General features: G+C 41.7%; 1 protein-coding gene across 4 annotated transcripts in view; it reads right to left on the reverse strand.

Annotated features, from left to right (window-relative positions):
• The window catches only part of Uap1 (UDP-N-acetylglucosamine pyrophosphorylase 1), a 32,662-nt gene extending 11,969 nt beyond the window's left edge, over positions 1 to 20,693 (reverse strand). For 2 of the 4 annotated variants that reach the window (XM_021640613.2, XM_021640612.2), the window contains exons 1-5: positions 20,498 to 20,693; positions 13,457 to 13,779; positions 7,083 to 7,287; positions 5,352 to 5,527; positions 3,416 to 3,588 (exon numbers count right to left, since the gene is read on the reverse strand). In XM_021640613.2, coding sequence (XP_021496288.2) covers positions 3,416 to 3,588; positions 5,352 to 5,527; positions 7,083 to 7,287; positions 13,457 to 13,779; positions 20,498 to 20,580 — 960 coding nt within the window. In that variant the 5' untranslated portion in view covers positions 20,581 to 20,693. Of the gene's footprint in view, positions 1 to 3,415; positions 3,589 to 5,351; positions 5,528 to 7,082; positions 7,288 to 13,456; positions 13,780 to 19,957; positions 20,356 to 20,497 lie in introns of those variants that run through there. The other 2 variants (XM_021640614.2, XM_060364641.1) reach the window with 2 other exon arrangements.
• Between the last annotated feature and the right edge of the window lie 4,056 nt (positions 20,694 to 24,749).

The following is a 24,749-nucleotide window of genomic DNA, read 5'->3' on the forward strand; positions in this document are numbered from 1 at the left end:
TAACGATGGCATAAAACATCAAGTATTAGATTAGGCAGATGCCTTAAGCAAATGAACTACATCAATTATTCTCTTCAGAGTCAAAGAGTCTTGTGTGGGATATAGTGGCCCAGGCCTACAATTCCAGCCCCTTCTTAGTAAGCTGAGGCAGGATAACTGTCATGAGTTCCAAGTCAGCCAGCCTAGACCAACAGCAACATCTTGTCTCAAGAAAGAAAGTCTTCTTAGACCTAACACTTTAATCTCACTCTGCTAAATTTAGGGCTTCAGCTTCTGACTATGACTCATTAGACTAATGTGGTGAAAAATATTTTTAATTAAATTTTTATTTTTTATATTAATTACAGTTTATTCACTTTGTATCCTAGTTGTAGCCCCCTCCTTCATTCCCTCCCAATCCCACCCTCCCTCCCTCAACTCCTCCCATGTCCCTCTCCAAGTCCACTGATGAGGGAGGTCCTCCTCCCTTTCCATCTGACCCTAGCTTATCAGGTCTCATCAGGACTGGCTGCATTGTCCCCTGTGGCCTGGCAAGGCTGCTGCCCCCTGGGGGGTGGGAGGGGTGTGTGTGTGTCAAAGAGCCAGCCACTGAGTTCATGTCAGAGACAGTCCCTGTTTTCCTTACTAGGGAAACCCACTTGAACACTAAGCTGCCATGGGCTACATCTAAGCAGGGGCTCTAGGTTATATCCATGAATGGTCTTTGGTTAGAGTATCAATCTCAGAAAAGACCCTTGTGCCCAGATATTTTGGTTCTGTTGCTCTCCTTGTGGAGCTCCTGTCCTCTCCAGGTCTTACTATCTCCCCCTTCTTTCATAAGATTCCCTGCATTCTGTCCAAATTTTGGTTATGAGTCTCAGTATCTGCTTTGATACATTGCTGGGTAGAGTCTTTCAGAGGCCCTCTGTGGTAGGCTCCTGCCCTGTTTCCTATTTTCTCCTTCTTCCAATGTTCATCCCATTTGTCTTTCTGAGTGAGGATTGAACATCTTACCCAGGGTCCTCCTTCTTGCTTAGCTTCTTTAGGTGTACAGATTTTAGCATGTTTATCCTATATTATAGGTCTATATTATATAATATCCTATATTATAGGTCTATAATAATATAGACCTATAATAATAATATAGACCTATAATATAATATATAATATTATATATAATACAATATATATAATATCCTATATTATAAGTGAGTATATACCATGTGTGTCTTTCTGAGTGGGATACCTCACTCAGGATGATCTTTTCTAGATCCCACCATTTGCCTACAAATTTCATGATTTCCTTGTTTTTAATTACTGAGTAGTATTCCATTGTGTAAATGTACCACAATTTCTGTATCCATTCCTCCGTTGAGGGACATCTGGGTTGTTTCTAGGTTCTGGCTATTATGAATAAAGCTTCTACCAACATGGTTGAGCAAATGTCCTTGTTGTGTACTTGCTAAGATCAAGTGGAGAAACTTTTTTATAATAAAAAATCTCTAACCAAGATTATGATGTGTTTCTTGAGCTCTCATATTTAACAGACATTTCTAGTTCATATATGGTCCACGTTGTTTTTGTCAGAGCACACACGGTTTCTACTTTTACAGCAAAGTCATAAAAACATTCTACATTTTAACACCTTTATGGTTTCACACTTATACTTAAATATGTGCCCATTTTGCAGTGATCGTGACATGAGCTTTGAAGGAGAGATATGTTTTACTTAGCTAGTTTCCTCATTCATTCTTATTACAATTTGAAATGCTCTATTTTTTCAGTCTGTTGTTTCATTTTATATGATGAAGTATAATTCAATAAACATATACATATGTAATAGAATGACCAAATTTGGGTCATTAGCATTTCTACTTCTTTATTATTACTTTATGGTCACCCCAGTTAGAATGAATAAAATAAAGTGCCAGTGAGGGTATGTAGAAAAGGCAACTTTTCTCAATAAGAATTATTTTATCTTATGATTATGGATGTTTTGTCTTCATGTATGTATGCTCTGCCCATAGAGGCCAAAAGAGGGCATGAGATCCCCAGGAACTGGAGTCACAGACAGTTATGAGCTGCTATGTGGGCACTGAGAACTGAAGCAAAGTCCTCTGGAAGAACAGCAAGTGCTCATAACCCCAAGCTATCTCTCCAGGCTCTAGAAAAGGAAACACTTATGCACTATTGGTAGGAATATAAATTCTACACAGAAACTATATAAAGCAATATGAAATTCCTTATAAAAACCAAAAATGTATTCATCATGTGACCCAGCTAACCCACGACTGAATACAGATCCAAAAGAACTAAAGTCAGCATATCAGGGATATTCCTGTGTCCCTGTGTGATTGCTGCACTGCTCACAACAGGTAAGATACAGGATTAACCTAGATGATACCCATCAGTGGGTGAATAAAGCATATATATATGTATATATATATGTGTGTGTGTGTGTGTGTGTGTGTGTGTGTGTGTGTATGCACATGAGCACATACACACATACACCATTCTATTAGTAAACCATATACAGGAATAAAAAGATTCCTATTATTTGAATGAAAACAGATGGCTCTGTTGGACATTATATTAAGTGAACCTGTGTTATTTTTTTACCATCTTCCCAGTTTATTATAAATCTTGCAATGATTTCACCAGATGTCTCTTCATTAGTCTCCATGGGATCTAACACGATTGTATTACGTTTTATTTGTTGAAAGCAGAAGCTTTTAAAACCTTCAGAAAATCAGTGTTTATATCAATATTTTTAAATTTTCTGAAATGTTAAGGTCTCTTCTGACTATTTCATTCTTAGCCTCATCTATCCCAACACATGCACAAATCCAACTATTTAAGACTGTTACTAGTCGGGCCTGTTTAATCCCAGTACTTGGGAGGAAGAGGCAGGCCAGTTCCAGGACAGCCAGGGTTACACACAGAGAAACCCTGTCTCAAAAAGAAAATAAAAAGGAGTGTTACTATATACAGCATTATCTCCTTACATCAGTGTGTTTAGTCATTCATTACCTTCAGGTGTCCTTTTTCGTAATCTCCACACTTGTATCTTATTCACAAAGTCATGAGATGCCTTGCTAAATGCCTTACTGCAGTCCACACCTGCTATGTCTACCATCCTCTCCTCCCACCTGCTCTAGCAGGAGAACCAGCAGGCTAATAAGCATGACCTGATATTAATGCCCATCACAGATAGAGCATATCCATCATTCCCTGGCTCAAGTATTTACAAATCATCCTCACATTTTTTAAAGTCTTACTTGTGATAAGCCTGCATTACTTCTAGAACCAAGTGTTGTCAAGTGGAGGAAAAAAAATAGAGGGATGAATGGTTCTAAATTACTCAGATCACCTTAAAAAAAAAAAAACTTACAGAGAAAGGTCATTGAAAGCCTCAACACAGCCAAGAAGGCGTTACCTTTGCCCCACAGTCTGCTCCCTTCTGGATGCAGAATCCGATGAACCGTGGGTCTGCCACTTTCACCAATATGTTGTCCACGCAATAGACATGAATACTCCACACGCCTCTCTGCTCCATGTCCTCCACAATGTTTTGGGCTGCAAGAGCCCTGTAGAGACCACCATTCCCATCTGGAAAATAAAACAACCCACTAGTAGCATACCATGACCCACTGTGAAGGCGACTAGAACACGGCTTAACATATATAGACTCGGATGGCTTTCATAATAAAAACAAACAAAACTGAAGAAGCGCCGAAAGTTCAGCTGTCAAAAATATATAGTACATAGCTTTAATTTCCCCTAAGCATAATGGTGCGCAGAATAACATCATTAATATAAATCCCAGAAACCTCAAAACAATAATTTAGCCTATAATATAGAGTATAATATAACAGCTATCAAGCAATGATTATTTCATACCATTTTAAGTTTCATTAATATTTATGATTCACATCATCCCTGTCTTTATAGTCCAAACAGACTTACTTATCTCAAAATAAAAATATTTAAGCATTTTATACTAGTTTACTTGTTATGAAATCAGACTTATACAAAAACCTATTGAGATTTAAAGTGAACGTAAAAGCTTTTCTCTATTTTCATTGCTGTTTTAATATATTTCTTCCAACAATTTTACCATTAATTAAACAATAATGAAAAATTATACAACTTCCCAAAACAGAGCTAAGAATAATAGTAAACTCTTCTATAAAAACAAGAAAGGAAGGAAGGAAGGAAGGAAGGAAGGAAGGAAGGAAGGAAGGAAGGAAGGAAGGAAGGAAATAGAGAGGGGGAGGGAGGGAGAGAGAAAGGAAGGAAGGAAGGAAGCATGAAATGTAGGTAAAGGGAATTCAGCTCAGTTGGTAGCGTACATGGCTAGCATGCATGAAGCCCTGGGTTTAATCTCCAGCACCTTCTAAACAGAGTGTGGTGGAACACACCTGTAATCCCAGGACTCAGGAAGTAGAGGAGGAGGATCAGGAGTTCAAGGTCCCTTCAGCTACATAATGAGGTGCAGACCAGCCGAGGTTGCATGAGCCCTTGCCTCAAAACAAACAAGCAAAGGAACTCTAACGTTCTTTTACAAACAGGGATCCAGATGACTTGCAGGCCCACACGTGGCGGTGGTCTATTCTTGTCAGCCCTTCCTCCAAGTACATACTCACATGGACACAGGCTTCACAGCTGAGATCGCTCTCCTGGACAGTGCACGTGGTCACACAAGCACTACACTGTCCAGTTCCAATACATGCCACCAGCAAACTGCAATGCGCATATCCTAACTACAAACATACAACTCAGCATCCTCACTCACAATGAATACAGTTCTGCATTGTACTTTTTTAATGTATGAAGAGTTCTCTTTGCCAGTTCATGTCTCCATCAACTGCCTCTATACAATTAAGAACTCTAAAGCCACTTGTAAACTATCATTTAGCCTCTCACATTCTGTTGTTTTGTTGTTCTTCAGAGCTGGCATGTGAACCCAGAGGCTTGAGCATACCAGGCAAGCAATCCAGCACTGACTTACACCATCAGCCAAGCCCCCTACGTACTAGATAGTGGTGTTTTCCAGCTTTTCACTAAGTAAATAGTGTGCCAAGGGCATTGTTGTATGTATAAAATAGTAAGGGAAGAGAATGAACATCCAGATAGCTCTCTCTAAGGCAGATATCCACAAGAAGTGTAAATGGATCCATCCATTTCACCAACGGACATTTTCAACTTTTTAAATCACTGTCAATTTGAAGAAAAACATTTGAAGGAAAAAAAAAAAAAGCCCTGATATTTTTAACATCCAAGTCACCACATTCAAAAAAAAAAAATCAAAAGTTAATGATTTTCTCGATTACTATCAAATAAGTCACCATTAAATGAGGATGATTACAAACCTGGAGCCATAGAGACTTTGTTTTTCTCTTCCAAGATAATTTTCCCATCAAAACTCATAGCGGGCAGCATTCCCTGCTGAAAGAAGACCACGTTCTCCTTTTTTAAGCCAAAGTATTTGTGCCTTGTGAAGAACTCCTTCGTTGATTCCATTGTTCTACCACTGGTCATTATATACCTGACAAAAGGAAGTCCATTCTCTAAGCAACGATATTGGAAGAATTAGAGCAAAAGAAAGTGCACTCTATTTCCCAAGCTACAGAGCCTCTGTGAGAGCAATTACTTATTTGACTCACTTCATCTTTTCTCTGGCTCAGACACACAAATTGGCAGTTCTACTTCTTCCAGCAATTTTATCAATCCTTATGCACGAAATCAGCCTCTAACAATATCAAACCTATTTCCAGAAGCAGAGAACCTCTATCTAGAGGCATAAATAAGCACTTAGAATGCTATGAAAGTACATGCTAAAATTAAACCTTTTATTCTAAATAGAGGAAAAAAGGATAATAGCAATGCAGGCTAATATTCTCTTGTCACTCTTATTAAAATTTGAAATAGACTCCAGACTCTCTGCTCACCATCCAGTTACAATCATAGAAGTAAAATTATACATTCTGTTGCCACAAAACTTTAATTCAGGATCTTGAGAGATGGCTCAGTAGTTAAGACCACTGTCTGCTCTTCCAGAGTAGAGGGTTCGATTCCCAGCATCCACACGGTAACTCACAACTGTCTCTACTCCAGTCCTAGGAGTCCAGCAGCTCGCCTGGTCTCCCTGGGCGTCAAGTACACATAAGCATGCTCAGACATAAAACACACACATAAAAAAGTAAAACGAACCTTTTATTTTTAAAAAATTGAATTCACTATAGAATGGCAAAGGAGGAAAAAAAAAATCCAATCTAAAACTACAATTAGAAGCTACATAAAAGCTGGGATTTTTTGTTTTGGTTAGTGATTAATACTTACCACTTAGAAACAGTAACTCAACTAATAATCATTAAACAAATCAGCTGATGAAAAACAGGGCTGGACTGGTGGCTCACAGGTACAAGCACTTGTGTTTACAGAGCATTCAGGTTTGGTTCCCACTTGGTAGTGAATAACCTATAACTCCATTTCTAGAGGATCTGAGGTCCTCTTCTGTCCTCTGCAGGTACTTCAGGCATGCAGTGCAGACATACAAGCAGTCAAAACATCCGTCCCATACATCAAACAAGACAAAGACTTAAACTGATGAAGAAAATTGCATGATTTTCTACCACAGTAAGTATATCTACCACCAAACAGATCATTCTAGGCATTATGATATTTGTAATGGGCGGAGCCACAATTCTTTGTTTTATACAAATAAAAAAGGTGGGACACCTGGCAGCGACTCTGGAAACAATAAAGCAACACCTTCAGATTTCAGGAGAAAACTGGTTTCCAGTCAGAAAGCCTAGTCCAGACAAGCTGTCAGTCAGGAGAGGTCTCTGAACTGGGGGTTTACTGGGTACTGAAAGGTATTCCTACAGTGCTCAGCTAGGGTTGTAAAGGTTAAAGTGAGAATATATGCCCAGGAAAGGCACTGAGGTCAGATAGATAGCTATAACGTATATCACTTTAACATACACAGAATTACACTTCCACAAAAGATCACTGGGAACAGGAAGTGTGCCTTTTTGTCAGTAAATTTATATACATTTGACTATTATAGAGCAGACGCTTCAACATGAGACCTGGCTTACCATGGGATGACGCATTGGTTGCCATGCTGTTTTTCGGCTAACTGCTGCAGCTTCAGAATACGCTCTGCTTGAATCTGAAAAAGTGTCTTGTGGGATGGCAAGCCAACATCATACATGCCCTTGGGATATGCGACCCCAAGTCTTGTCCCCTGCCCACCAGCTAGAAGAAGGGCTGCCACTTTGTTCTGAGAAATCTGGGCAAGTCCTGGAAAAGAAAACACTTGCATCACAAAACCTCCATAATTCAACACACAGAATTAGGCTTAGGCAACCCACTCAAACACCCAAAAACTAGTGGGAGGCTTCAATGAACATTTTAAATGTTTTTCTAGGGCTGGAACATCGACTCAGCTGTTAACAGCTGCTCTTTCAGAGGACCCAAGTTCAGTTACCAACATGGCTCACAGCTGCCCTGTCATACCAACTCCAAGTCCAAAGGGGCTCCAATGCTTCTGGCCCCCGTAAGCACTTGCAAACACACACACACACACACACACACACACACACACACCCATGCACTCATGCGTGCACATGGTCACATAAAAATAATTTAAAAATAGATCATTTTTTTTACTTCAAAAGAATTACTCTATAACAATCACTATTATAAGGAGTTATAATATAATCCATATATATTGTGATTTGAAAGGTTTTCCTTGGACTACAGAGATGCCTCCGTGGTAGAGAACTTGCTCTGTATGCAGGGGGCCTGAATTCAAATCCCTGACATGCACATTAAAGGCTGGGCAAGACTGCATGCCTGTAGCCCCAGCTCTGGAGAAAGGAGACAGGTGGATGCCAAGAGCTCACTGGCCAACCAGCCTCGCCGAAAAGCTGAGCGTCAGAAATAGACGCTGGAGCATCCAGGAGATACCTGGATGTCCTGACCGCCTGTGTGTATGCATGGACTCACATGCTTACGTGCACACACCACACACATATAAAATATACACGCACAAAGAGTTTCTTTATATTCTTTATGCTCTTGAATCTAGCTTATGACAAGGCAGAGAAAAAGGAAAAAGGAAAAAGCAGTCTTTGGAGAGTTGAGCCCAGGACAATTCAAAATCAAATGCAGTTCCTGTAGTTGTTCAGAATCCAATGGTGGGTACACTGCTGACGGGGTCAGCGACTTCCGCTTTACAGCCACAGCCATCTTCACCGCCTGCATGTAGCACTGAAATTAGGACTAGTCTTCTAATGACAAATGACATAGCACTGCAAGTTAAGTAGGCAAATAAGACTCGAGCCTTTTTCTAGGTATAAAGCAAAAGGACATGATCTCAGTCTATATGGCAACAGTCTGTATTTCATACAGGCAGCACTGAAAAAAGCTAACTAACCATAAAGGTACTTGCCACGTAGCAGCAGAAAAGCACGAACTTTTTGTATCCTAAAGCAGGCTGGGCATGGTGCTGCACACTTGTAATCCCAGCACATGGAGGCAGAAGCTTAGTCTTCACAACAAAACTTGATTTCAAAAGTTTATGAGATACATACATGTATGTATGTATGAATATATACATACGCTCACGTGTGTATGTTCTCAAGATTCTTTAGAAATATGAAATGTCTGAAAAATCATATCCCTTTATTCTCCTTTTCACTTCTTCATAACAGGACCCAAGAGTTAAGACTTTCTTACAGGAAGGATTTTAATACAGAAATAATAATAATAATAATAATAAGCCAGAGTGAGACAGTTCCAGGTCTAGAGAACATCTCTCTTTGAAGATCCGGGAACTGTGAGCCCAGAAGGATCTGAGCACTCTTCCTTGATAACATTACAAGAAACAGACTGGTTTACAGTGGCCTGTGAAAAGTCAACTACTTCCTGGATAACTTCCTGGTTAGACTAGTTCCTCCCCTGTGCTTTAACTTGAACAGGTGCCTAAAACAAGGAAGGGCTCACAGGTGCTTCTGAAACAGAGCAAAACAGAACTTCCGTTTAAGTGGTGGACATGCAGGACAAGTCATGTGGCATCAACAGGTGATTCAACTGGGAGAAATAAAGGAAAGCTATCCAAGAAAGCCAGTCAGAAGAAATACCGAAGCACAAAATGTTTACATTGCTTTGTTTTTTGGAGACAAAGGTCTCACGTTGCTCATGTAGCCTCAAACTCTCCCTGCAGCCAACAATGGACTTGACACTCCGGCCTCCACATCCATGCATTTGGAACTGTAGGCATGTACCACCATGCCCACCTGAAGTCTTTGAATTTTAATCACATGTTACAACTGAAACTGTTTCCAAAATGTTAAGGGCAAAAAGTAGACTAATCAAGAACATCTCTATCTGAACTCATTTTATAAACTAACGCATTGCTGTGAATTTCACTGGGCATTAAACGAAAAAAGCCTTGTGATCAGTGTGGGTTAGGGAGATAGATTTGGCATTGTATACGTAGTTAAAATCATATATTCAACTATGGTGATAAAAACAACACCATATTTGGGGCTTGCCTTATAATAAAGCAACAAAGAAGAAAGAAAACAAAAGGAAGGATACATAAGCAAAAAAGTTACTTTTAGTCAAATAAGCATATATATGTAGGTACCATATTTGTCTCAAAATATCTGTTCATAATATACTTGAAATATTTCATAATAAATTCATATAAAGTTCTACACAACAATAGCCTATAAAACATTACTAGTAGCTATATTTCTTTGGATTATGATTTTTTCTTTGACATTTTTAATTTTCTATAATTTCTTTAAGATAAGTATTATTATTTTTAAAACAAAAAATCTATTAAACATTACTATGCTAGATTTAAGAACAGTTAGAGGAGATAATGTTTGTGGAGGGCATTTCTTTCTACCATATTGTTGTAGAGAGTGAAGAAACACCCATACAGTCCACAGCACTGGGGATGCAGCTTAATGGTGGGGAGCTTACCAAGCACCTTTAAGGCCAGCATCTGTTCCTAGCAGCTCTGTAATTCTTATAGAAATGTCTCACGAGCAAGAAAGGGGGTAACCCTAAATAGTTAGTAGCATAAGTGGGAAATTTACTTGTATTTAATTGAATATGCATTTTTAAATAAAGGATGATAGTTTATACTGAGCAATCGTATTTTCCAAGTGTATATTTTCTAAAATGGCATTCTTCTCAAAGCTTCTAATTGCTTCTCTTTCAAGATCTCAACAGTTCCCAGTCGCTCTTGTACGTAACACTATGTGTAGCCAGAAAACTTGAAAACTCAAATGCAAGTACGATCTCTCTTCAACAAGAAAATTATATATTAACTCCTAAGAAATAACTTTCTTCTGTAGGTTTCAACTGTTCACTAACATTTTAATAACAGACATTTTGAAATTACTACACAATACTTTTTCCACCATCATAAAGAAAACAAAATTGTCCTTGAAACAGTTATAGACTCCTCACAGCACATAAAATACAATGCTATAATCTTCACCACGCCAATCTCTTCCCTCTGGTTGGTAACTGCAGACACTTTCTATTGCTATGAATGCACACACAGCAAATCTGGCCAATTGAAGATATAAAGTCACTTACAATATCCCCTTCACCCTACTGTTAAACCACAAATAAGTACTGTTTTCTGATACTGAGCCAAAAGGAAGTTGGTCCATACTTGGTTCTAAACTGTGGCTTACACAGTAAATGAAAAACCATGAATGCAGATTAGCTCTACAGAGTCCATTAGAAGTTAAAAAAGACTCCACTAGAAACAAAGGAGTCCTGCTTGTTGCTTACAGCCATTATACAAGTGTTAAGGCTAAGACTCCACCCTCCTCAAGTCCTAAGGAGAAACATGGAAGCTGGGATGTGGAAGGAAGAAGCCCATGTGACTATCAGTTTGAAGGAGTACTTTTTAAACCCCAGAGCAGGATGGCAGGATTAGTGATTCCAAAGTCTCCAGAACTCTTCGTTCACAAGGGTTCATGTGAAGGTTGTTCTCTCGATTCTTAGCAGCCCTGCCCAGTTCTCAGTAAGAAGCTAGGCTAGCCTCTCTCAGTTAGAGGCTAGGTTAGTCACAGTCAGCTATGCATTAGCATATCAGATCTGAAAGGCATCCTCTAAAGGAACAACCCATCTTTCCCGAGCTGCTCTTTAACGCTTGAATATTTTTAATAAAGACTCATAAAATGATTAGTTACACAAAGCAGAAGGAAGTAGAACTGCCGTGATGGGTGTGAAAGGTTAGAGATCTGCCAGGTTATAACATGCTTCCTCTTCCCTGTGAACCAGCTCTCCTACAAGTGAACACCTGCGGGCTCTTTGGAACACAATTTAAAAATCAACAAATCTGTCTGCCTAGACGGAGCTATAGACAATACCAATGACACCAGTTATCTTCCTTTTTTTTTTTCATAGAGAAGTAGATGTCAAAAAGTGAAAGATAGAAATAGCCACGAATATAAAATGATAGCTCTGACACTATTCACATGCATACAACTAGATAATATAAGAAAATAAAAATGGATCTGACACAGTTATAGCAATTTCTGATACTTTGATATTACTTTTTGTAATAAAGCAGATTAGTCTTATTTGTTCGTTCAGTTAAGAAAACGAGGCAGAGTTAACAAGAAGGGTGTGTCTTTACTGTCAACCTCACTAGATCTAGAATCACCTAGGGGAAAAGTGAGGCCTGTTTCTGGGTACATCTGGAAGGGTCTTTCCAGAGAAGGTTAAATAAAGAAAAAGAAGGCCCACTGTGCATGAGGATGACACCATCCTATGGGGAGGGGGAGGCCCAACAGAATAAAGGGGGGAAGGGAAGGGGCCAGAGAAACACTGGCATTCTTTGTTCTTTACTTCCAGGTCTACCACGATGTGAACTGCTCTGCTCCAGCAGGCCCTCCTGGTCAGGATGCAGGGAACTCTCTGAAACTCTGGCCCAAAATTTGCATTGCTTCCTTTAAATTGATTTGTCTGGCATTTCATCAGAGATATGCAAAGGCCCAGGGTACAATATTTAGCAAACTTTTTATTTACAGAGGAGTACTAGATTACAAAAACCAAACTTTTCAACTCTACCAAAAAGCTACAGTTGAGCTATTCTGCCATTCTCAGAACTATAAATTATAGTACTAGACATGAGAATAAATTATAGTATATGTTTTGAACACAAAATCTTTGTGTAAATTCAACACACAATACTGACCCATGTAGGGCTGCAAGTTTTCCTTCTAAATGATGTCTGACATACACAGACAATCAGGACACAGGCTGCTCTTCAAAAGTTTATGATATAATGATGCAGACAAACGCAAACAACTATTATTCGAGGTGGAATCAAATGCAAGCATCAACAACTAATTCCAGCTCTAGAGAGTGAAGAAAGCATTAAAAATTGCCAATAGGGTGAATCTTAAAGAATAAGCATAAGGAGACTGGAGTGATGGCTCAGTGGTTTAGAGCACTGACTTGCTCGTACAGGTCCTGAGTTCAATTCCCAGTACCTATATAGTAACTCACAACTGCCTGCAGCTTCAGTCTCAGGGGATCTGACCTCTCTGCACTGCACACATGTGATGTACAGGCACACATGAAGGGAAAACACTCACATATATAAAATTTTTAAAAAGAAAAATTTTAAAGAAGAGTAAGTGTAAGAATCAGGCCTGTAACAACTCTGGATACCAAGGAAACTGAGACAGAAGGGCTGAGAATTCAAAGTCTTCCTGGCCTACACGGTGAGCTCAAACCAGCAGACACCGGAGACCTAGAGATGGGGCTCCACGGAAGTGTGCTTTCCTAGCACACAGAAGGCCCTGGGTTCGAGCTCTAGTACCTCAAAAATGAAACAAAGAAGTTGGTCCACAGCAGCAGAACCTCAGCCAGCACAGTTCCATGACCTTCAAGGTGACCCTCTAAGCAAAGGAAAGGCACAGTCCAGACCAAGCTAAAGAGAAACATAAATACAGGAGGAATGCATAATAGAATACCTAGGCAGGGTGAATTATTTGCCTTGCTAAAACATGTACAGCAGTAGGAACGGAACAGAATACAGAAGAAAACAAAATTGGAAATACAGGGCCAGTTTAAGAGAGGTTTCAGACAAAAGCAGCTTAAATTGGAACATTTAACTTGTTTCGCAAAATTTCAGGGAAAATAACCTAGCAAAAGGATAGAGTTTAAAGACATAAAAAGAGACTGAGGCCAAATAAAGACCAGCATGAAAAGAACTTTGAAACCAGGCATCACTAATTCCAGCAGAACATAGGTCAGTAATGGCAGGCACTGCAGCTACCTTGGCAAGACCATTTGTTATTTGCTAGTGGGTCACCGCGTTTCTAGTTATGATGTGCCAGTGTTAGCTACATGGTCCAGCCCCTTGAATAATTTCAGCATCTCTCCTCATACACCATGTAAGACATGAGCATATGCTCGGTACCTTCACTTTCCCAGGCCTGGAGCTGGTCTTGGTCTCTGGTAGCACTGCCCAGAACCTCTCGAGGCACAGGCTCCATTCGTGCATCCACCTTCTCTTGGGGAGAGGAATGATCAAATCCTCCAATGGCCTTCTGGAAAAATGCGTTCAGCTCCTCAAAGTTCATGGCCTGGAGCTCCGTATACAGTTCTGCCTGCTGGGCTTCTTCCAGCTCATTCCAGAACTGCAGCAGGTGATCTTGCCCAGCTCTGGACAACCTGAGTTTGAGCTCGTTAACATTCATGGCGCTCTGGCCGTGAAGCTTTGTGAAAACAGAGTTGTGAGGTCTGTGAATCAAAAGGAGAAAAGGAATTAAGAACAGGCACAAGCCCAACTCCAAACCTGAGGAGAATTTTCCTTACTGAAAAGTCATATATAGCAGAATGACATTTTGGTCAACAAGACCACTTACTTGACATGAGATTATATCACCTCATCCTAGCTACCTTAGAATATAAAAGTATGATGTTTGCACAGTAATGAAATAGCCTAATGACACATTTCTCAGTACATCAATAAGCTATGTATAACGTTTTTTAAAAACTCGGTGGAGATTCTAGCACTTGGCCAGTGGAGTGACACATGAGCCCAGACAATCTCGCTCACTCCACTGTCACTCTTTACAACTGTTGCCACTGTCCTATTCCTCTCAACACTTAGCTACCTCGTCCTATTTCTACTGTTCTCCTTTTGCATCTAATGATGAAAATAACTACTGTTGTGTTCAGAGCACAGCAATTTTTGGGAGTACAGGACCACTTATAACCATGAAAAGTATATTTCAATAGCAACTTTCACAGGAAAACAGGGAAATCACATCCATTATCACTCACTAAAAACATGGACCCTGGGTGGTAAAAAGTGATGCTCCTATAACAATGAGGGAGAAGACCACGTTAGTCACAAACATGAGCACTCTATGATCAAAAAGCAAAACCTTACACTGACAGTGCTAAAAGGTAAGTGTGTGAAGAACTATTTACCCGTAAAAGGTAAGAGAGTAAAGAAATATTTACCCTGTCACCTACCTAGTACCGAAGATGCAAGATCTGAGATAAGCACTGGCTGGGAAAAGTTCACAATCTAGCTGTACCTTCAGGGTCAAACAGACTGCTTAGATAAGAGCAGGAAACAAGGTGACCTTGACAGCCCAGGAGAAGAAGATAGGAAGAAGTCAGAAAGTGAAGGCTTAAGCTCAGTGACAGTGACAGTGTAGGGCAGGGATAGCCCATGAAAGCCAGGCAATGGATGGTAGAGCAGATAGGAAGCCAACAGTAGAATGCTACACGGGGCACTATTATCATTGTGCCTTACAAAGATGAGAGAAAGAAGCAATGGTACAGAATACACTGTAAAGAGACAGCTAGAAGAAGGAAAGAAAGCTAAAACACAACTGTGGGTGTGAAAAACCAAGAGGACCCAATTAGAATGGCTATCATCAAACAAACAAACACAGGTGAGATGGCGCAGCAGGTAAAGGCACTTGCCTCCAAGTCTGAGGAGCCGAGATCTATCCCCAGGACCCACATGATGAAAAGAGAGAAATGAATTCCATAAGATGTTCTCTAGCGTCCACACACACGAAAACTTAAAAATTTTAAAAAACTTTTTTAAAACTTTTAAAAAATGACAACCAATGCCAAGTAAACATGCACGGGGGTGGGGTGGGAAGAGGAATCCTTTTATAATCCTAATAGAAACATAAACTAGTGTATCCATTGTAGAAATCAGGATGGAGGTTGCTTGAAAACTAAAAGTAGAACTACATAGGAATAGCACGGAGCAGTGGCATACACCTGTAATCCCAACACTCGGGGAAGCAGAGGCAGGCGGATCTCTGTGAGTTCGAGGCCAGCCTGGTATACAAAGTGAGTCCAGGACAGCCAAGGTTACACAGAGAAACCATGTCTTGGGGGGAAAAAACTACCATAGGATCTAGCTATAACCACTTCTGGGAATCTAGGTCAGCACAAAGGGATAACAGCCAAGATATAGAACCATCCTAGACACCCATCAACGTATGAACTAACAAAGAAGACATACCTATACCAATGGGATTTCATTCAGTCATAGAGAATGAAATGTCATTTTCCAGAAAATGGATAGAACTGGAGACCATTAGTGAAGAAAGTCAAAAGCAGACAAATATTGCATTTTTTTCATTCATATGGAGACTCTAGATTTAAAACACACACATACACACATGTACATGTGCCATGAAAGTAAAAGAGGAGCTGGGCAGAGGGGGTTCCTAAAGGGAGTAGAATGAGAACTGAACAGACCAAATATCTATTTCTCTGTATGCAGAATCTAGACTCAACTATAAACACTAATTTATACATATGTACGTCATGAAAGCAGAAGGGAGACTATTTGGGAAAAGGGGACTATTTGGGAAATATGAACTCTGTATAATGTTACATGTCTAAAAGTGACATAATGACATCCATTACTTTGTATGCTAACTAAAAAAGAAAAAAAATCAAGGGTATTAAGCAGACTAGCCGTAGGGGTGTGAGAATGAAAGGGATACATTTGAGGCTCACTATTCAGAAACATAATTGCATTCCAACTGCTTAGATACAGGGGTTAAAAAGAAGGAGTACCAAACAAGCAACCGCTTCTCTCAGGATGGTGAAAAATGGTCCAAACACTCAACAATCCATCTGCATCACGGAGCTGCCCCAGGCCTCAGGTCCCTTACCTATAAAATGAGATGACCAACAATTTCTACAATTTCATCACAACCATTCAGCATCAAACACCGTTTACAAGCTGTGGAGAGAGCCTACACCTTGTGTCCATCAAGACAATGGTCATAACAGTACTATGGCTTTTGCAGTCAAAGGAAGTACACACAGGCTCCCACTGCAACACCACACACACAAAGTCAAAAGAAGCTCCCTTCTTGCTACTGCTGCAAGGCAGCAGCGGACACCCAGGAGACCCAGGTCGCCTGAACTTTCTGTATCCATAAGTGGTCTTACAACATGAAAACAGACCTTGCAGCAACCCCAGAGCCACCTCTTGTACTACGCATACCTAGAGGCACTCAAGAAGCCCGACACAAAACTGTCAGGCTTGGGAACAGATGGACATGCCCAATTTTATTGTATACACCAAAGCATGAAACACCGGTGTCCATAAAATGGGAATAAAATTTTCATCCAAGGCTGAGGCCTAACTTAAATAATCTTCACGACAATGAGAAAATGAGGCTCTAAGAAGTTATATAATTCGCCTCAAGCTACATTACTAGCACCTAGAAAGATGGAAATTTAAACTCAGTTGTGTGTGACTCCAGGCCTGTCCTCTTTCTCTCTCCTCACAAAAGCAGAGGGAATACAGAGAACCCAATGAGAGGTCTCACTTAAATACAGGCAGAATAATTTGGTGACAACCATCACTGAGCTTTAGAATCAGACCAGCTAGGTTCCTACCTCAACTCTACCACGGTCCAAGTCTGTGATTTTGATCTAGATATTGAACCTTTCAATACTCTAATTTTCCATGTCTACATAATGGAGCAAAGACAGTTCTTAGCCAGGTGGAGTAGTGCATGCCACAATCTTAGCATTTGTGAAGATGAGGCATGATAGAGAATCTGAGGATCCTTTAGGCTAGAGTAAGAATATGTCCGCACCACAGAGCATGACCCTGTCTTAAAGGCATAGAAACAAACATAAAAAGGAGCACTGACCTCTAAAATTAAGGGTATTCATGACTTACTATGATGAAAAGCAGTTTTCAAAGTGCCTAGGACATCGAGAAGCCTCTATAAAATACTGTTAAAGATGTGAATCTGAACCCCACAGCACTAAATCACCTTTCAAACATGGCAGAGCTATTACATAAGTTAGACAAAGCTAAAAAGTTTTATCAAAGATACAAGAAAAGAAAATCTACTCAATGGGAGCATTAAGAAAAAAATGTCTCCCAGAGTAATATATTCAGAGAAGATCAGGACATGAGTGGCAGGAGAAATGCTGCTACAGTTCGATACAAAAGGACAGATTCTGAGAATCAAATCCTTATCACCTGAACATCACAGAACACAGTGAGCAAACATGGAGGGGTAATCACCAGCATGGCTTCTTGATGGAACCAAGACCCATAGGAAACACAAGATGAATGGGCTGTTGCTGGTAGAACACACACGGTTTTACGGTCAACTCTCACAGGTTCACTTGTAGTACTCACCAAGTATGTACCAACGAGCCCTGCGACATTACAAGGGCAATGACTTCATTAGGAAAAATTTCATTTCCAGCATACTCTATGGGCCCTACATGGTTTGCTCCACTGTGATAAGAAACCACAGTGAGTTGTGATTGATCCTTAATCACCCTCCTCACTATTCGAACAGGTTACCCATGAAAACTGCCTTTTCGTGAGCACATGTGATAACAGAGAATTTAAGAAGGAAAATTAACGTTCGTGTGTGGTTGTTAATTCATTCGTCAAATAGTTAATGTGCACTTAATGCCCATCAGACATCGATCTGAGTGCCAGGGAAGTAAAATGAAGAAACAAATGCATACTCACTCAATATAGGGGACCAGTGTGTAAAAAGACAGGAGAAAAGGCTATGGAGAAACATAAACGGGCAAAAAGAGTTCGTGCTAACAGGGACAGTAGTGGTAATTAGGTAAAAAGTAAACACCCTTGGTAGAGGGGCACATCTTTAATTCCAGCACTTGGGAGGCAGAGGCAGACAGATCTCTGAGTTCAATGCCAGGGCTACAGAGAGAAACCCTGTCCCAAAAATACCAAAGTAAAAAGAACGTACTTCAATTGACATCTAAGTTTCACGAGTTGTATCAGTTATTTTTTTAAAGCATTTAATAAGATAGTTGGCACATGTACAAAATCCTCAAAGTTTGTTTTTAACTAATTAAAAAAAATATGACAGTAGGAAAGGTAGATTTGTAGTATTTTCCAAGGAATGGTTCCCAGTGTCTCATATTTGGCCCTGTTTTGACTTGAGGGAACATGTTGTAGTCAGAACATCAGTGGGACATACGTAACCAAAGAAGTGGTCCTAGTTCTTGGTCCCACCCCCAGTCATCCTCCCTGTACAAGTAATTTGACCCTGTAAAAGTAATTTCACTTCCCAATGTATTTCCTCATGAAGATAAGAAAACCCAGCCCTTTTCATATATACTCAAGATTCAAAAACAAAGAGGCTCTCCTACTAAAAGTACATGCACACATACGATGACAAATGTTCAGTAGAACTGTTCCTTTAAAAGTCCTTCAGAGCTGCACTAACTGTTCTCTTTGAGTTCTGGGCCAGCCTGGTCAGAGTGAGTTCTAGGACAGTGAGAGAGAGAGGAGAGAGGAGAGAGAGAGAGAGAGAGAGAGAGAGAGAGAGAGAGAGAGAGAAGAAAGAGAGAGAAAGAGAGAAAGAGAAAACGAGAGAAAGGAAAGAAAGAAAGAAAGAAAGAAAGAAAGAAAGAAAGAAAGAAAGAAAGAAAGAAAGAAAGAAAGAAAGAAAGAAAGAAAGATCATTCAATAAATACCTTTCCTCTTTAGGTGCCTGGAAAAAAAAAAGTATTCATGCTAATAAAACAATTCATGGTAAACTTTGATATCTGGGCCCGGAATATCAGCAGTCTACAAAGGTTACCAAAATCGTATCTGCTCCTTTACATGTTATGTAACACTCATATTAAGCACGGCTTCTATTTACCTGACATAGCTATAACCATACAGCACCATGTCCTGCTGACGCTGTTAAATAAATGGTGTGTAAATAATGGTATATAGCAACAAAGAGAATTTTAAAAGACAATTTTTATATTAACAACAAAAATCTAAGCTAAAACTCTGCACTAGAAATTATGACATTTGGTATGTGCCTATAACCTAACACACCTGGATAAACAGAAACGACAAACCAGTATCAAACATGCCTTTATTAGAACTTAAATGACATATTAAAGAAATCCAGGGTTTCCCTTTTCCTACCCCCCCATCTCCCTCTCTGCTCCTGCTATATGTCCCCCAAATGGGTTAATAAAGCCCTTTTGAAAGGAGGGGGGAAAAACGGTATGTAGCCAGCTGGTAGTGGTGGTGCTGGCCTTTAGTCTCAGAACTCCGGAGGCAGAGGGATCTCTGTGAGGTGGGGGCCAGCCTGCCTGTTCTAAAAATTGAGTTCCAGTACTGCCAGGAATACACAACGAAACCCCGTCTCTAAAAAACCAGAAAGAAGAAGGAAGGAAAAAAAAATGGTACAGAGACTTGAGTCCTAACCACTAACAGCACAAGACTATGAAGTCTTTTCCCCCAGCCAAGTGAGTCAACTAATAGTGAAATAGACAAATGCCTTCAGTTCCCTGAAAACTCTTGAGTCCAAGCTCAAGTGAACTTCACCTCCAAGTCCCTACCCTTTCGCCTCCCATAAACACATACATATTTGGCATGATCACTACCACGCGATTTCAGATTTCATAAGTAGCGTACCAATGAAAGCCAGCCTCAGGCCAAATCTTTAAGAGCAGACGCGTGTTCTCAGTCCTCCAGGCCCCATCCTTCTCCCGGGCCAACTAAAGAAACCCTGAAATCCGAACCTCTCCCGCGTCCCGGCGTCAAGCGAGGCGGGGAAGTGGCGAGTGGGTCCGGTGCTAGCCACAGCCCCCACCGGGATCCCCTATCCTTTTCTGAGCTCTCAGCTTCTACCCTCGCGCGTTCAAAACACTCCAACTCGCTTTCCCCTGCCAGTTCCAGCGACCACCTACTCCTCCCCCTGGTGACCCCCACAGATGGCACAACTACCCCTGAGCCCTGGCCTCGGACCCTCGTGGTTCCTCTTCCCCGTTAGGCGAGGGGCCATTTTCAACAGCACTGACCCGCGCCGGGGTCTCCATCACCGCCCCAGCCTCCTCTCCCGGGTCCCCGCCCCGCCGCGACACAGCCCACGCCCCTCCGGAGCCCCGGGCAGCCGACGCCGGGTACGGCGCGGCGACGCGTGGCCCGGTCCGCGCGCGAAGGGGGAGGCCCTACCTCCGGCGGCTCGACCCGGCTGCGGGTCCTTCGGCTCGGATACTCGCCGGCGTCCCGCGCCCGCCCGGAATATATACCGTCATCCGGGGGGCCGGGGCGGCGGGGCGGGCCGCGAGGAGCTGCCTAGGGGAGCGCGGGCCCCGGCCACCCCGCCCCTCTCGACGCGGCGAGTGGCTACGACCGCGGGGCGGAGCGGAAGCCTGCGGGCCGGACACGTCAGCCACCCAGCGCGGCCAGAGGGGCGGGGCCGGCGGCGGGAGGGCGGGGCCTCTACGTCACCCAGACTCCTGCCCAATAGGATGGCCCAGGGTGCTGTCAGTCTGCGGCACCGCCCCCTCACGCACTGGCGGGGGCGGGGCCGGCTGCGCGCGTGGCCCTGGGGAGGCGAGGCGTGGCGCCACCTTGAGGAAGGAGTGCGGGGAGGGTCCTCAGGGTCACTCCGCGTGGATCGTCGCGCCCTGAGCGCAAGCCGTGCCTTCAGGTGACGGATTCCCGAACACCCCCGAGTGTGGTTGGGAAAGACCCGCCGGTCTCTGGGCAGAGATCCTCCGGGGCGAGCCTGGGATGTCAGGCTGGCTGGTTGTGTCACTGGTTCTCCAGATACCTGCCTGCCAGTGCGGGGCGCCAGGCTTCCTCGGTCATTGTCTGAGGATCACAGGTGTGAAGCCTGTCGGGTAACCTTTCCCTTTTGCACAGTCACAAGTGGAAGAAGAAATGCAAGCGAAAGAGAGTGGATGACCCGAAGCCGTGCTAAGTGTGCCAGTCAGTGAGAACGGGTCCAGGGAGCAGGATTTAGCGCAGAGTGTGTGGGCTTTACCTAGCTGGGAGGAAAGAGCCAATGTAACTGTCCTGTTACCCTCAGCAGCGGGCATGCACACGCAGGCTACGTTCTGTGTTATGCAGATACATTTATACTTGAAGTTATGTTGGATTTGGCCGGTTTGTGAAGAGATTTCAATTTGTTGAGATGTCAGAAAACAACTAGAGAAAGTCAGATGGCTTTCTTCCCTCTGGTAGATAGGCTTCCTGGGTTAGATTTCCAATGTTTTCTTAGTCGTTCTTGCATATTCCTATCTCACTCAGACTTTACAGTCAATTTATGTCATTTAGAAATGTTATCATTTAGCAAGAGGTGTCCTTTGTAAGTAAAAAGACAGTTTTCTATTTAATAAGGAACCTTTGTGGCTTTGGGGTACTGAGATGGCTGCCCAGACAACTAATGAACATCTTTAACCTCCAGAGGTGAGATGGCTAGCTGGTTAAAGAGCTTGGTGGAGCAGGATCAAGTATGGGTGTGATGTGTTAGCAGTATTTGCTTGGCCTTAGTCCCACATGCACTCTGATATCCTGTCGGAATGCCACGTCGCCTGAGAAGCTGTAAAGGCCACCCACAGTGCTGCTGGTAGTGCCAGCTGTGCCTTCCTGGAGCAAGAATAACAACAGGGGCGTGTTCTCAGGTTTTCATACTTCCGGTTTTGAAAGCCTAAGTGAAGAATACTGAACCTGATACAACGGGGATTGCCCAGAATCTCTTTGCTCTTTACATATGCAAGTCCCTGGGGCTAACATAGTCTAAGAACAACCTCGTGGCGACAGTGTTCAATAAAGAGCATATTGTTCAAAATGCATTTATTGAGTTATTCGATGCCAGACCTTCTGATAGCCACCACAGGGGAATCAAGAATCTGTATCTTGGAGGCATTGCTAGTACAGCAAGAAAGACAAGGCAGGTAGCTTTTCCTTTTCCAAAGTGGAGGGCCATGAGGGCAGCAGCAAATGCTCAAATGAAGGCCCTCAGAACTCAGACAGAACAAAAGGGTGAATTACATTTCCCTCCAAAACAGGCCCATATTTTCCAGAAGGAGCGAGTGATCACCTCATGCTTCTGAAGGCGGCGCGTGGTACTCAGTCACCATGAGAGAAGCTGTTAAGCTTTCTCATTGGTGGCCTGGGCGCCTTTGCTAACTCCTGTTACTTCGTTGATACTAATAATTTTTTGAAATACTAAGAAATCTGTTCGTAGATTGTTTTTTAATTGGGAAGGAAAATATCTACCTATGAGTTGCTAATAAATACACTCTGAATTTTAAGTATCAAAAGGGAATACTTGCTAAAAGGTACATATTTTGTAGTAATGTGAGCTCAACACAGTTTTTTTAAAAATAAACAGGAAATACTTTCATCTATTAGGTGGGTGAGAACAGATATTTAGATGGATATTATAAGCTCTGGAAAAAAAATCACCAAAATTCAATTCACACAAAATTGAGAAAATAGCACAATATAGTTTACAGAGTTGGAAAAGGAAAGGAGAAAGTGCTAGCATGTGCTAGTGAGAGTAATAAATGTTAACTGAAAAAAAAAAAGGGGAAAAGGAAAAGAAGTAGAATAGTTAAATGGTAAAACTACAGAAAGGCTGGGATATAGCTCAATGATAAGAGCATTTACCTAGGGTGTACAAGCTCAACCCCAGAAACACATACACACGGACAAAAAGTATTATCAGGATATGAGCTGCTTTATTTTTATTGTAATTGTTATGCATATTAGCAATACATCCTAATGAATTTCCTTTCCACCTATCTGTTTTTATTATATTTTCTGTAAATAGATGAAGTAACCTCCCTCCTTCCTGCCTTCTGAGAAAAGATGCCCTAAATGAACCATTATTGTGAAACAATTTAAAATTTGGAAGTGTCATATATTAACAATAGGCTTTATGTGTTTTTCTATGAGGACAGTGGGATTGTGGTGATTTTTATATTATTTTGGGTGGACACATTTTGCTAAATTGTAAATCATTTTAACTTTGTGAAAGATGCTGCTTAACAACAAAAACAGCCACTTGGCTTGACTGATTTTCCCAGGGACCTGTCAGGCATGTGCCAGTGTGCCCACATGTTCTTGTTTCTCAGAATCTGTTATGACACACCGAGACTTTTTTTTGTTTTGTTTTGTTTTACAAAGTATGCCGGAACTTGAGGCTGCCACACTAAAGGAGTCTTCCCTCCATTGTCCTGAGCGCGATGTCTCAGCTGGTTCATGAAACTTTTCGCCAGCAAGATGCACAAAACACCACAAGAGCCTAGCTCGGCTCAGAATGGGTCAGGGCAGAGCCTGAGCACTTATGACATCCCTGTTTCCAGGAGGGTGCAGACAAGTGGGTGGTGGAGTGACCAGCAGTTTGACTCTGCTGACGGTTTCCTAGGACGTAAGGACTTTATTCCCTTGGGAGATGATATAGCCTTAGCTCACCACTCCTCCCACACTTAAATTCTCTGTAGTTCAGGGTGTGTTTTGGAACATTGTGAAATGAAGAAAACACCCAGTTAAATGCCAGGCTTTTCACCCAGACTTTTCACCTTCCTAACATTTAGACAGTCCTTCGGGGAATTCCGAGCTAGACAGTTTATGTAGAATGTGTGGGCTGCTGGGAATGATACACAAGAATGAGTAAATGCACAGCCCTTCACAACTGACGCTAACCTGAGAATCATGCAAGTCACTGAATGAAATAAACTGGTAAGTGAAAAAGAATGCCAGTGTGTGATGACTCCAGAGAGTGCAAAGCTGGAGGAATCTACATGGAGGCAAGGTTTTGCACAGTGGTAGAGAAAACTCTGAGTTCCATCCCTGGGGTGTTGGCTAGACACCATCTGGTCTGCCCCTTAATCAACACAGACTTGCCAAAAAGGAAGTGATTTACTTAAGGACAAAATTGATAGGAAGACTAAAAGCAAGATTCAAAGTCAAGCTGTTACTATATAGCAGCATTTCTTTACAGGTAATGAGTGTGAAAATAATCCAGTAATTAAAAAGTTCAATCAAGATAATAAAATACTCTGATTTTTTTTTTCTTGAAACTGAGTGGTTCGTCCTGTGATAGCTATTTTCAGTGTCAACTTGACAAGAATCACCATGGCAACAAATCTCTGGGCATTTTTGTGAGTTCTTTTAGCTTAGTTGGAACTTACTCTAAATGTCATAGGCAGCACCATTCCATAGGCTGGGAGCCAAGAGGCAGCACTTACCTCTCTCTGCTTCCTGACCACGGACACACAGATAAGCTGCCTGGTGCTCCTGTCACCACACCCTCCCTGCCTTAACAGACTGAGCCCCCTTGAACTGTGAGCCAAGATAGACCCTTCTTTCTTCATGCTGTCTATATCAAGTGTTTTGTCTCAACCGTGAAACTAAGTAAGAAAGACATCAGCATTGGGAATTCTAGGTCAGATACTGAACACTTAGGCTT

The sequence above is a fragment of the Meriones unguiculatus genome, chromosome 11, assembly GCF_030254825.1.
Source record: "Meriones unguiculatus strain TT.TT164.6M chromosome 11, Bangor_MerUng_6.1, whole genome shotgun sequence".
NCBI classification, from domain to species: domain Eukaryota; kingdom Metazoa; phylum Chordata; class Mammalia; order Rodentia; family Muridae; genus Meriones; species Meriones unguiculatus.